The sequence below is a fragment of the Pollicipes pollicipes genome, unplaced genomic scaffold, assembly GCF_011947565.3.
Source record: "Pollicipes pollicipes isolate AB1234 unplaced genomic scaffold, Ppol_2.1 Scaffold_6686;HRSCAF=7923_pilon_pilon_pilon, whole genome shotgun sequence".
NCBI lineage: Eukaryota > Metazoa > Arthropoda > Thecostraca > Pollicipedomorpha > Pollicipedidae > Pollicipes > Pollicipes pollicipes.
The window spans coordinates 43091887-43104673 of NW_023596921.1; the positions used below are offsets into that span (position 1 = coordinate 43091887).

The 12787-nt window shown below is 67.9% G+C and overlaps 1 protein-coding gene across 1 annotated transcript in view; it reads left to right on the forward strand.

Annotated features, from left to right (window-relative positions):
* The window catches only part of LOC119107357 (rho GTPase-activating protein 26), a 45858-nt gene that overhangs the window by 10944 nt on the left and 22127 nt on the right, over positions 1 to 12787 (forward strand). The window contains exons 3-4 of the mRNA XM_037230783.1: positions 1372 to 1443; positions 4169 to 4273. Coding sequence (XP_037086678.1) covers positions 1372 to 1443; positions 4169 to 4273 — 177 coding nt within the window. The remainder of the gene's footprint in view (positions 1 to 1371; positions 1444 to 4168; positions 4274 to 12787) is intronic.

Consider the following 12787-nt stretch of genomic DNA (forward strand, 5'->3'; position numbering starts at 1 on the left):
CTCGCCCGACATCCTGGAGGTCTGGAGGTGCATCCAGTGTTCTCGGTGCCGTGCTCCTTCGGTCGCGCGACCGACGTGGGGTCGTGACTGCGTGCGCTGCTCCCGCCGCCCGGCTCGTGTCGCGCTGCCCGTGCTCTGGTTGGAGGTCCCTGCACGGCAGCGTGGGGTCACGACCACGTGCGCTCCTGGCCGCCACCTGCCCGTGCCCCGGCCCGCGGTGCCTGGCGCGGCAGCCTCCGGAGGGTGCTGGAGGCAGCGCTCGGCCGGCCGGCCGCCGCCGTGATCGAGTGCCGTGGGAAGTGTGGCGACCGCCGCCGCCGCCGCCGCCGCCGCGCGGGCGGGCCGCTCGGCGCCGCACGCACGCGCCGGTAGCGGGCCCATCACTCACGCGGCGCATTGAGGTCCGACTGAAGGCACGAACCGACGCGATCGGTGCGTGATTCGGGTTCGCTGCTGTCGGCACGTGCTCACATGCTAACGTGCCCCGGCAGCAGGCGGTGGTACGCTGTCAGTTGCGGAGAGCTGTCATCACTGAACGTTCGGGGTTAGTTAGCGGCTGTTGGGAGGCTCAGTTCTCGTCCTCGTCCGTCCCCTGGGCGCTGCTCGATGCGAGATGGCGCATACTGCGACGGCCCGAGCAGTCGTGGAGGTCAGCCCGCGGGCAGGAATGTCCGAAGTGCATAATGAAACAATGCGGTCGTGTTGTAAATAGCGTCAGTTCCGGTTTCGCGTTGTTATGCCAATGGAATGCGTCTCGCCCCCATGCCGTGAAAGCCGAGTTGTATTGGTTTGTCGAGGTGAGTCAGAGGCCGGGACAGGATCGAGCCAAGCCACACGCGATGGCAGGTTCATCACGGTCAGGAAGAATTGTGGCCGTACTGCAATGGCTACCTTCATTTATGTCTGCTAAACACGAAGTGAGCTGATCAGCGGAAGTGATAACAGCGCCATAGAACATGCCATTGGCATGCATGCAAGGCTTCATTCGCCCGAAGCAGCACCACAGCCAGACTACAATAGCGTTTAGCCAAATCGCTGTCCCACGCCCACCACTCGTCCCTCATCTCCATCGCCGTTTTTGAGCTTTGTGCATGCGCGGTATAACGCTGATCACATTTGCCCGGCTCATAGTGGGTAATTTCTCAGAGAACCAAACGCTCTTAAAGTTGAATTCATCGGTTGTTTGAGTGATATGAGCTCGATGGCTGGCTTCTGGATCGTTATTTTTTACGGAGCATAAGTTTTCGAACGTTCAAGTCACGTACCGCCAGTTTACTGCTGCTGCCTTTGAAAATAGCTGCCGCAAAATCGGCAAGGGCCATGACGCCGCACGGCGAAGCTGCGCTTCAGTGTGTCTGTCGTCTGTTTCAGCTGGACCATGGTCACAAGCACATCCTGGGCGCGCTGGAGTCGTTTCGAAGGACGCACATCGGAGCGGCCAAGGTGAGATCGCGCGCGTCCGACTCACACCGCAGCGGTGCCGGCGACCTGCCACGGCACTGCCTTGTCACGGCTCCCCGGCGGGCAGCTCCGGTCTTCTGATGCCGAACAGCTGAGCGTCGGACGGCCTCGGCACCGCTGCCCGCCGGCTGGGTCGGGGTGTAGTGTGACGAACGGCAGCGAGAGCGCAGGAGGCACAGCGTGCTGCAGGCAACTGATGTGACCACGCTCAGGTCTGTCTGGTGGGGGGGGGGGGGGGGGGGGGTGAGGATGGACGATGACCCCCCGGTGTTGTCTGCCGGCTGGGTGGTAGCGTCGGCCAGCGGGCTCGAAGTATGTTTGCCCGCACCTTCCTGGCAGAACGGGATCCGATAACGCGTGCGGCGGTAATCTGGACAAGGCGACCGCTGACATTAGCGCCGGCACCAGCATCTGATGCGTGCGTCCCCATCTCTCCGTGGCCCGACAATCCGCGATGACGTGGGGGAGGGGATCTCTGGGGACGAGGACGTGTTGGGCTGGGGCCGGCGGCTGTCGCCACCTCGCCGAGACAAGCGGGCCGGGGCGCCGACACCGCCGCCGCCGTGTGGGCCGACACTTCCGTCCGGTGGCGGCGCTGCAGCCTCTCCGCGTCGTCACCGTCTGCAAGCGCCGCCGCTGCCGCCGCCTCCGGAGGCCGGGCCGCTGACTCACCAGCCGGCTCTGGTGGCCGTTGAGCGCGGCTGGACGGACCGTGCCGGCTGCCGGCCGGCACGTGTCCGCCTGGCCGCTCGACCTCCCCTCCCCTTTCCCGCTGTCCGCGCCGGCGTAACGGCCGCCAGCGCAGGAGGAGGCGCGCCGAGCCGGGCGGCGGCGCGGCGCCTGTCGTCTCTGGCCGTGGCGGTGCGACGTCGGCTCCCGGCGCCCGTCGACCGGCGCTGACCCCGTCTCCAGCGTCGCCGGTGGCGGGGTGGGGCGTGGCGACGCTGCCGCCGGACCATGCGGCGCCAGACGCGGCCGTGGCGCAGTGTGACTAAGCCGGGTGACGCGGCGGTGTTTACGTCCGGCCGTTTTTATCAGCTTGTGCAAAGCGTGTCCGCGGTTCCCCCCCCCCCCCCCCCCCAGGGCGCCGCTAGTCTCGCCGCCTTTGGTGGCAATGCCAGTAGCGCGGCCGTTTGAACCAGTCTCCGGAGTCGGCGGCGAGCGGGAGGCGGTGTGCTCCGGAGCCGGGGCCGGGATCGGTGGAGGAGCACGTCCCGCCGGCGCGGCTCAGTCACGTGCCGCTCCGTACCTGCCCTCCCTCCCCCTCCCCCTCCCCTTGCCCGTACGCTCTGGAATGCGATCGGAAGAGCGCGGGGAGCGGGGAGGGGCGGCACGTCAGCCGGCGGCGGTGGCCGTCGCGGCGCCGGGCTAACTCGGCCAGCAGGGAAGGCCGCCCGGCCGGCACGGGGACGCGCCCGCCGGACCGGGCCCGGCCGGCCGACCGACCGGCCCGGCCGCTGACCCAGCCTCCGCCGGCCGACGGTCCGGACCCAGCGACCCGGGCTGATGCTCCGCGGCGGCACGTGTCGAGGCGGGGGGGGGGGGGGGGGGGAGGCTCGGTGTGCGCCGTACATTTGGATCGTGTTTGCGAGCTCTAAGGCAGATGTGTACTCGATTCCGCGTTAGCTGAATGGATTCCAGGTCCGGCGCGCGATACACGGCGTGGAGGCGATTCCGACGCGGGTGCTGAGCAGCTATTAACAATTTTCAGTCTGCTCCGACTCCAGCTCAAAAAGGCTTAGCCCAATTACAGAATGGATTCCGATGCATGCGGTCGATCGGAGGACAATCACGGGGTAACAAAGCGTTTTGTCGTCATATGAAAACTGGAATATGACAGAATATATTAGCACACGCAAATTGGCTCATACCAGCGCGTGTGTTGCATTTGTGCATATATTTGATGACAAGACAGCGGCACAAATAACCAGTGCAATTGACACGCCCTTACAACTCAATACTTACAAAAAGAAGACAGCGCTGAATCTGGAGTTTGTTTTGACTGTTTGAAGATCTTGCTCTACACATTATTGGTACAGTTGTACTACGCCGAACTTATTTTACCCCTGTTCTACACACAGTGCCGGAACGAGAACAGCTGATGTTACTTGCATTTCTACTTAAGTCGACTTATCGATTATATTTACAAACCTGGTTGGCGCTACCCACGCTCAATCCTGGCTCACGCTAGTTTGAGAAGAAATCGATTTCACCATTACTCAACTCAAGTTAGTTGGATCCCGGAGTCGACTCCACTTTTCTCCGTTTCGCAGGCTGGGCCTTAATGGGAGGAAAACTTTTTCAAACAATTTTAGTTTTACTTCATTTTTGAATATTTTTGCACCAGATCTTGCAGTCAACCGATGGAGGTGCAGCCTCTGATAGGCAAACGACTCAACTTGTGTAACCTGGAACGGCAGAACTACTTGGCACTCTGTATTTCACATGGCCTTAAACGCATGCACGCCTCCAACTGCCCGTAAAGTAGCTGAGTGTCGAGGCGATTTCTCCCTTTCAGCCTGGCTTGTTGATTCCCTTGTGCATCCCGCTTGGCATTAATTTGTGTGCATTGCGATGTTCTCCTTGGAATGAAATGCTGCGACGCGTCGTAAGGTTAATATCGTACCTAGTTCAAGGTCGTTATGACTGAAGCAAAACGGGCTGTTTACAACTGCGCCAGCATCTGCTGACTGTCCTGCACTTCCAGGAGGGACGCAAGAAATTCGAGAAGCAGACGCAGAAGTTCTGTGCTAGCTTGGAGCGCCACCTGAACCTGTCGACGAAGAAGATGGAGGACCAGGCCATGAAAGAGGTACGGCTTCAGGTGAAGCACAGCGTGCCGGAGGTCGCGCTGACGCGCCGCCGTCGCCGACTCCGCCGGCTTGTTTTCAGAGCGCGTCTGCTTACCAGCGATCGCTATGGTTGAAGCGTTGCCCCGACGCGCCAGCCGCTAAAGTTCAAGGGCATCTAAATTCGTGGTCGCGTTTAGGTCTGTGGCAGCCGGCGTTTGAGGATCGAAAGATTGGGTAGGCGGCGGCACCTCATCGCCATTCACCAAGGTTTATTTATCTGTCTGCTGTCCGGTAGTCGTTTCATGTAGTTACGACAATTCCGATTGTGCTCCAGTGTGACGTAAATTCACGACGTCTTGCGTCGCAAGCGGACGATTCGCGTTCATCGGGTGCTCACAATGTGTCGTTCCTGCGTCTGCTCATGCCGCTAGCGTGTGCTCTGCTAAGTGGGTAGACGGAGGAGGGGGGACTGGGCCGGTCAGTCCAAGCACGAGATCAGCCCCTGCTTCGGTCGCCGCGGCATGCGGATGTCTGTTCCCGCTCCTGGTCCGGCTAGGCGAGATTGTGTATATTGAACGCAGCAGCGGGTGTGCGCAGCGTCGGACCGCAGGCCGTATATCCTGGTCTGTGTATGGACTGGCTGCGATGGCGTAGCGCTCATCAGTCGGCCTGCCCGCTGCCAGCCCGCTGCCAGCCCGCTGCCTGCCCGCTGCCAGCCCGCTGCCAGCCCGCCGCCGCAGCGCCGACGGCCGGCACAGCCGGGCCTACCGCGCGTCCGCGTCTGCGGCGGCCAGCCGTGCCGCGACCGCCGCCGCGCCGACCAGACGTCTCAGGGGAGGCGAGGTGTTAAATCCGACGACGATAACAAACACGGCCGCCGCCCGCCGCCGGAGCTGGCCGGACAGGTCTGGCAGCCGTGCTGACCGCCGGGCAGTGGCACGCGTGTGTGCACGGCGGTGTTGCCCCGCTGTCTGGGCGGCGAGGCGTGCGTGCACCGTCGCCCGCCGTCCGCGGTTGACTGGCGGGGTTCGCCGGCGGCGGCCGAGGACAGGGCGACGGCTAGCCGACCACCGCCCGGCCGGCCGGCGCCGTCTGGGGTCGGCCGGTATGTCCGTGGCGCCGCGGCGGGCCGGGCCGCCGCCGCCGCTCCGGGACCGCCGCCGCCGCTCCGGGGCCGGCGCTCGTCTCGGCGTTCTTGTTTGCTCCGTGCCGCCCACACATCGCGTGTGGACGGGCTGTTTGAGGCTGCCGACGCGTGGTGAGGCGCCTCGCGCCCGATCGGCGCCGCGCAGCATCGCAGGCCGCGCGCGCGCACCAGCGGCTTCTTCTCCTTTGTTTCGTCACGATCGTGTACGGTTTCACGCCTCAGCCCGCTCCCGTACCGTCCCGGCGCTCAACCCGCGGCACCCGCAGCCCCAACGCACCACCCGCCGTGCCGGCCCGCCGCAGTTGGGGTGTCCGCCGCCGGCACCCGCGCGGCTGCCGGGGTGCGGGCGGGACCGAGATGGTCGGGTGCGACGGGTGCGCGTCGCTGATCAATGGCGGCGACGCGGCGGCCACGCACCGCCGTCCGGCATCGATCGCGACGTGCGCTCAGACGGCGCCGCCATCGAGCGCGCCTTAGCCGCCCGGTGAGCGCGCGCGGGGGAGGAGCGACGTCGCTGCGGCAGCCATGGGCCCGACCGGTGAGTGGGCGGCGCCGCCGGAGCTGGCGCGCCTGCCGACCAGCGACGTTGTCTGTGAGGGGGGGGGGGGGGCTTCGAAAATCTGGCCACGCTCGGTTGACGGTCGTGCGTGAAAATCGGGCCGATGCGTAAAGTGCGGTGGGACGGCAGGCATGTCCGACATGAAAGGCACGCAGCTGGCACACTGCTTTCGAATGTGCGTAGATAAGATGAAAGTGAGCCTGCGAGGAGTCGTTTGTGGCTTTGGTTTATGACGCGCGCTGTCGCGCATGGTTTGACGCGGAAATGGCTCCACTTGTGCGCCAAGAGTCGGGCCTGGCCGCCGAATAATCCTTTGTCCCTGCCCCGAGCGGCTCCTCCTGAGCGGCTCTTTGCCGTGTCTCGCCTGCCACCTGTGCACCTCTGACGGTGCATGCTGCGCTGCTGCGGGCGCGTCGGGCGGCGGTCACCGGCGCGGGCCGGCGGGACCGCCCGCTGGCCGGCGGACACTGCGGCCAGCACGTCCGCAGCCGGCGGCCGGTGAAAGCACGGCCGGTCGGAGCGCGCCGCGAGCCTGCGCGCCGTTTTCTCCGGCGCCGCGGCCGCCCGCCGGCGCTCCGACCGGCCGGCCGACGGCACGTCCGTCCCGCGGGCTGGGTGATCCCGGCCCGTGGTCCGTGGTCCATGGTCCGTGGTCCGTGGTCCGTTGTCCGCGGTCCGCGGTGGCGCCAGGCCGCGCCCCGGACCCGATGCGCTTGTCCGTCGGACCTGCCGTGGACCGTGGTCCGTGGTCCGTGGTCCGTTGACCGTGGTCCGGCGTCCGGCCATCCTGCCGCCGACCGGCTCCTGGACCGGCGCTGGCGGCGGGCCAGCAGGGCGGCTGGATTTCCAGTGCTTTTCCTGAGCACTGGCTGGCGTCCGGTGGGCGGGTGGCCGCTGATGTGGGACGGGGCGCCGCCGTGCAGGGCTGTCGCGGCTCGGCAGCGGGCCGCTGAACGGCAGCAGCACCTGGTACAGCGTTGGGCGGCTGTTCACGGCGGGCTGTAGTTTGAGCTGTATCTGGCCGTGGCTGACCCTGCCTCGTTTCCGTTTTGTTTTGGTGTGGAGGTGGGACCACGCAAGTGCCCCCCGCCCAGCCTGACCGCGCCCACCTGAAGCCGAGTCGCCGGGCTCCCCGGCATGTCTGTGCCGGCTGCGGTCGCCCGGCAGGCCCGGGTCGGTCTCGAACCTCGGAAAGGTGTCCTGACTCTTTCGGCTGGCCAGCGGGGCCGGCCGGCGCCCTGACCAGGGCTCTCAGCCCAGCGTCCGCGCTCCGGCCCGCGGGGTCGGCCGGCGCCCTGACCAGGGCTCTCAGCCCGGCGTCCGCGCCCCAGCCAGCAGGGCCGGCCGGCGCCCTGGTCAGGGCTCTCAGCCCGGCGTCCGCGCTCCGGCCCGCGGGGCCGGCCGGCGCCCTGGCCAGGGCTCTCAGCCCAGCGTCCGCGCTCCGGCCAGCGGGGCCGGCCGGCGCCCTGGCCAGGGCTCTCAGCCCAGCGTCCTTGCTCCGGCTCGCGGGGCCGGCCGGCGCCCCGACCGGGGCTCTCAGCCCAGCGTCCTTGCTCCGGCCCGCGGGGCCGGCCGGCGCCCTGGCCAGGGCTCTCAGCCCAGCGTCCTTGCTCCGGCCCGCGGGGCCGGCCGGCGCCCTGGCCAGGGCTCTCAGCCCAGCGTCCGCGCTCCGGCCCGCGGGGCCGGCCGGCGCCCTGGCCAAGGCTCTCAGCCCAGCGTCCTTGCTCCGGCCCGCGGGGCCGGCCGGCGCCCTGGCCAGGGCTCTCAGCCCAGCGTCCTTGCTCCGGCCCGCGGGGCCGGCCGGCGCACGGTCCGAGAACCGCCAGCCGGGCGCCAGCGTCCCGGCTCCGGCGCCCGGTCGACCCCGGATCGATCCGCAGCTGTCCAGTTAGCGTTGTGACCTGCCGGGGCGCGTCTGATGGGCGCCTCATCGACCGGTCGAAAGGTCGGCCGCGGCCAGATTGGTGGGCCGCTCGTGCCCGCGCGGCCGGAGGGGCTCCGCCTGCTGACGGGCGGGCGCCGCCGGGTCCGCGGCGCCGAGCGGCCCACCGGCGGGTCGGCACTGGGGCCTCGGGCCGGCCCACTCATACCGGTGTGGGGTGGTGCCTAGGTACGCGTACAGCTTCCAGCTGCTTATAATCATTGCGATGCGTTTTTATTTGCGCGTGGCAGCCTCCGTCATCATTCTACGGCTCTTTCATAAAAGGACATTCATGAGGTAGCTGAAATGGGACCAGGTAAGGAACATTGAGGTCGTATCGATACTTAACGTGAGTGTTTACATTGGTAGAATACCAAAGTCAGGTGGGCTTCACGCATGCAGTTGGGCTGTGTGGGAACGCAACTGGGCGGCGATACCGTACGGTGCAGTTTTTGTGTGGTCTGGACATGGTATCAGGCCGTCATGTGCCCGGTTCGGGTTCTCACCATATTATCACCACGTATTGCCCGGTAAAATACTCACCTGCGATTGATTCTCCTGGTGCAATCAAATCGTGCGATCCTCCCGCCGTCTTCAGCGAACCAATCGCGCCACCTTCCGCTTGTTTTCCATTTGCCATCTGGTCACCTGCGAATGAGCTACGCCTGACGTCAGGTTCGAGCTGGGTGGCCGCTTTTGACGACGTGCCGCGACATTATCTGATCCGGCGCTGCTGACGTGCTAACGCCCCACAAAGGCCTGCGTCACCACTCCTTCAGTCCGCCGGGGCTATCGCCGGCGCAGCCGACCTCGCGGCTGTCAGGTGGCTCGTCCCCGGGTGCGAGTCGGGCACGAGCCGCCGCGCGCCGCCGCCGGTGTCGAGCGGCGCCGCCTCTCACAGCTGGCGCAGTCACAGTCCGCGCGGACTGCGCGGCCTTTGGTCGGCTCGGAGGGTCGGTCGTGTACCGGACCCTGCCACTGCTGGCTCACGCAGAGACCTGCCGTTGGCCGCGCCGGTCCCGCCCCGCTGATAGATCCGGATCACGTGTGACTCACGGTCGCACTCACTCGCCTCCGACTGAACCTCGCAGCCTGGCGCTTGAACCACGGACCGTCAACCCTGCACCCGAACCCCCGCCGTACAGCGCCGCCTGCAGCGGCCACCGCCGGCCGGCTTTCCATTTCGGCCACGCGCAGGCCGGCCGGCCGTCGACGCCGGCGCTGGGCGTCGGGCCGGGCCGGGCCGGGCCAGGCCGGGCCGGGCCGGAACCGCGTGAGGCCTGCCGCCGATGTAGGCCGGCCTGCGCCTCCGGGCTCGCCCCGGCCGTCACGGCCACTTCACACGCGCCGACGGGCCCAATCACGGCCGCTCGCGCTGCCGCCGCCGCCGCCGTCCGCCCGGCTGCGGACACCGCGCCGGCGGCCGCCGCCGGGGTCACGTGATGAGGTTGATTACGTGTTTATCGGCGACGATTAGGGGTACATAGGCATTTCCACGCAGCGATCGCCGCTTGAGTAGATACGGGCGTTTTGTTAATTATTCATGCGGGATGAAATACGCGTGGGGGGAACGCACTGCGAGTTCTTGTGCTGAGTACAGGTGCCGCGGGTACAGGTGCTGTTGGCGCGAGCACTGACAGCGCCGGTGCCGCCGGTAAATGCGCCACCGGCACAGGTGCCACATGCGCGCCGGTGCGCCGTCGGTGCGGTGTGCGACTCGGTGGCCGCGGGGCCGCGCGGTCGCGTTACGGGGCCGTTACGCGTGCCAGGCGGCGCGGCTGGCGGCGGCGCGACCCGGGCCGCCGCCGCCGCTGGATCCGGGTGCTGCGGGCCGCCCGTGTTGCCAGGGTGAGCTCCGGTCACCCGGTCGCTCATGAATACGGTGCGGCAGAGGGGGCCGGCTGGGGCGACGCGACTGCCGGGCGGCACCGCGCGGGCCCGGCGCTGCCGCGGCCGGGGCGCCGGGGGCTCCGCAGGGCCGGTGTGGCCCGGCTGGGCGTGTCTTCAGCGCTGGCCGGTCGGCCGGTGGGCCGCGGCACAGGCCGGCCCGGTCAGCCTGAGCTCTGTTGGAGGCGGAGTAGGAGGCAGAAGCATCTCCTCAGCGCACGCAGACCGCCGCCGGCGCCCCGTACCGGGCAGCGCCCCCCTCCGGCCGGCGGCCGGCGGTCAGCGACGCGCCGTCTGCACGCACCCGTGCAGGCGTCGTGCGGCCGGACATGCCGCCGGTGGTATCTGGCCGCGTCGCCGTCCGGTCAGCTCCGCGCGGCGCAGTCGGCGCCGGTGTCGCCGGCCCGGTCATGGCGGCGGTTGCGGCGGTGTCCGGCCCGAGCCCGCTGCCCTGGAGCTTCGGGCGGGGCCCGGGCGGCGCCCGGGGCGACGCTTCACAAGCCGGTGGCGTCATCATTGTCCGGGATGGGTCTGTCGTCGTCCGACTGGGTGTCCTCAAACGGCTCCGCCGCCCGCCCGCCGGTCCGTCTTCGTGGCGTTCCCAGGCCTTTTGTGTTCGATGTAACGGATAGTGGTGGCGTGCGTCCTCCCTTCCCGGGCTGCTGACGCCAGCCTGGCCGTTATTGGATTACGGAACGGTAAAGCTCGTGCTTCGGGCGCGGGTACATCTGTGGGGCTTGACAGCGGAAATAAATTACAAGAAGCGTTCCCACACTTCGATTATGAAGGTTCGAATGACTGGCTTGGTTCTCTGGCGTTCTCGGCCTGCGTTGTTTCGGCCCGATCGCAGCCAGGGACAGCGGTTGCAAACTGCTAAAGTTGGCGTATCGTTTGCACACGAGAGTCACGTAGCAGCCGGCCACGGCCATGGGACGTATTTCGCGGGATGCCCCAGCCGTGTTAATGGCGTGATTAACGGCCGCATTCACCAATCTCAGCCATCTCCTCCAATCTGCCGGAGAGACGTCCAGCCACCGCGTCGCGCTGCCGTTCTCAGAAGAGCCACCAAAGCCGGCTCCCGAGCGTCCCTGGGGCGCGAGCCGGACCCCGGCGGCGTGCGGACACGTGACGGCCGGCACGGCAGCACCCCGCGGCCGCCTCACAACGGACATGTGCCGGCGCGCGATGCGTGCCGGCCCGCACGCACCGTCGGCGCGGCCGGACGCTGTCACGCCACAACGAGCCGCGCAATTGGGTAACCTCTTTTTCCTAACTGTTGGTCCGTGCTCAGCCGAGAGTGGCCGCAGCCACCCCGAACTGGGCATCGTAAAACGGCCTGGCGAGACAAAGCGTCGCGGCCGGACGGCCATTGTTGCGAGCTCGCGTCGACGACCGGGTGGCGTCAGCTGAGCTGGCCGCCGAGTGACAGCTCCGGCTCCGGCTGTGGCTCCGGTTCCGGCTCCGGCTCCGGCTCCGGCTCCGGCTGCGGCTCCGGCTCCAGCTGCGGCCTCAGGTTCGGGCTCCGGCTCGGGCTCCAGCTTCGGCTCCGGCTCCGGCCCCGGCTCCGGCCCCGGCTCCGGCTCCGGCTGTGGCCTTAGGCTTGGACTCCGGCTCCGGCCCCGGCTCCGGCTTCGGCTCCGGCTCCGGCTCCGGCTCCGGCTCCGGCTCCGATTCCAACTCTGGCTTCGGCTCCGGCCGCGGCCTCCGCTCCGGCCTCGGCTCGGTAGTGACCGTGAGAACCGCTGCCAGCTGAGGCACGCGCTCGGCCCGCGTCCGGACGGCGCCACAGTGGCCGGAGGACGGAGCGGCAAGCCTCCGGCTCAGCTGGCGTCGCCGACGGGAGCCTCGCGGAGCGTCAGCTCCTGTCGTATCAGCCCCGCGCGTGGAGCAGCTGCCCGCCTGTGCACCGGGACACGGGCGATACAGCGATCTTGGGCGCCCAGCTCTCGTTAACGTGCCCTTGGTCCTGACAAACAGTTATCATTTCTGTGAGAACAGCTTTAGCCTTTGATCGGCGTTTTTTGGGCTCACAACCCGAGACCAAACATTCACAGTCCCTGCACTCGATCGGCAGCATTGGGCCAATTTCACGCTACGTCTCACTTCTGCAGCCGCTGATCCGCCGCAGCAGGAAGGCTTTGCAGCGGGTCTCTTGGCGTCAGCCGAGCCGATCACTCACCTCGTCACCTACTTCGGCGGCCGGCCGGGAGCGCGGCGGGCGGGTTTTAGCCGGCCGCCGGCGCCGGTAACACCCGTCACACCGCCTCTCCGCCGGCTTTCACCGGACGCCATTGTCGCCGTGCCATCTGCGCGGTCGCGGCGACGGTCCTTGCACCGGGCCGTCGACGCGACGCGCCGGGACAGCGGCGGCGCCGATTGTCGGCGGGCGCCGCCGCCTCGGAGACGCGCTGCAGGCGCTGTGGCAAGCGTTGTTTATCGCGCGCCGGCGCGGTGCCTGATGAAGCCGCACCGGCGACGAGCGTGTCGCTCCCGCGCTCGAACTGCTGTGTGAATGATCCGCCTCGCCAGTGCGCCGCGCGGTTGTGAAACGCTGGCGGGTCTTGAATGAGCGCCGCGGCGGACAGCCGGCGCGCTCGTGGCGCCCTGACTGGGCCTTGAATGAGTTTCCCCGCGAATAGCCGGCGCGGTTGTGGTCGCGTGACGTCACGCTGGCGCCGGCTCCGCGGAGGAATGTCGACGCAACCTCGGCGGCGGCCGCGTGCGGCCCCGGAGCCGAGTCTCGCAGCCGCGGCCGCAGCCGCCCTCGGGTGGGAACCACACGGGCGCCGGTGCCGGATACCCGGCCTGACCCCTCGCCAGACCAGCCGTGGGACCGGGTGGGAGCGGAGGCTGGCGTCGGCGTGGTGGCGCGCTCACGGCGTGACTGGCCAGCCCTGGCGGTGGGCGGTGAGCTAGCGTGACGCGGGGTCGTGTCTGTGCCGCGCCGACTGACTGGCCGCAGCCGCAGCTGGTCACCACTTGGCCGGCGGTAGTTGCCGTTTGTCAATGGGCCGTAAGCC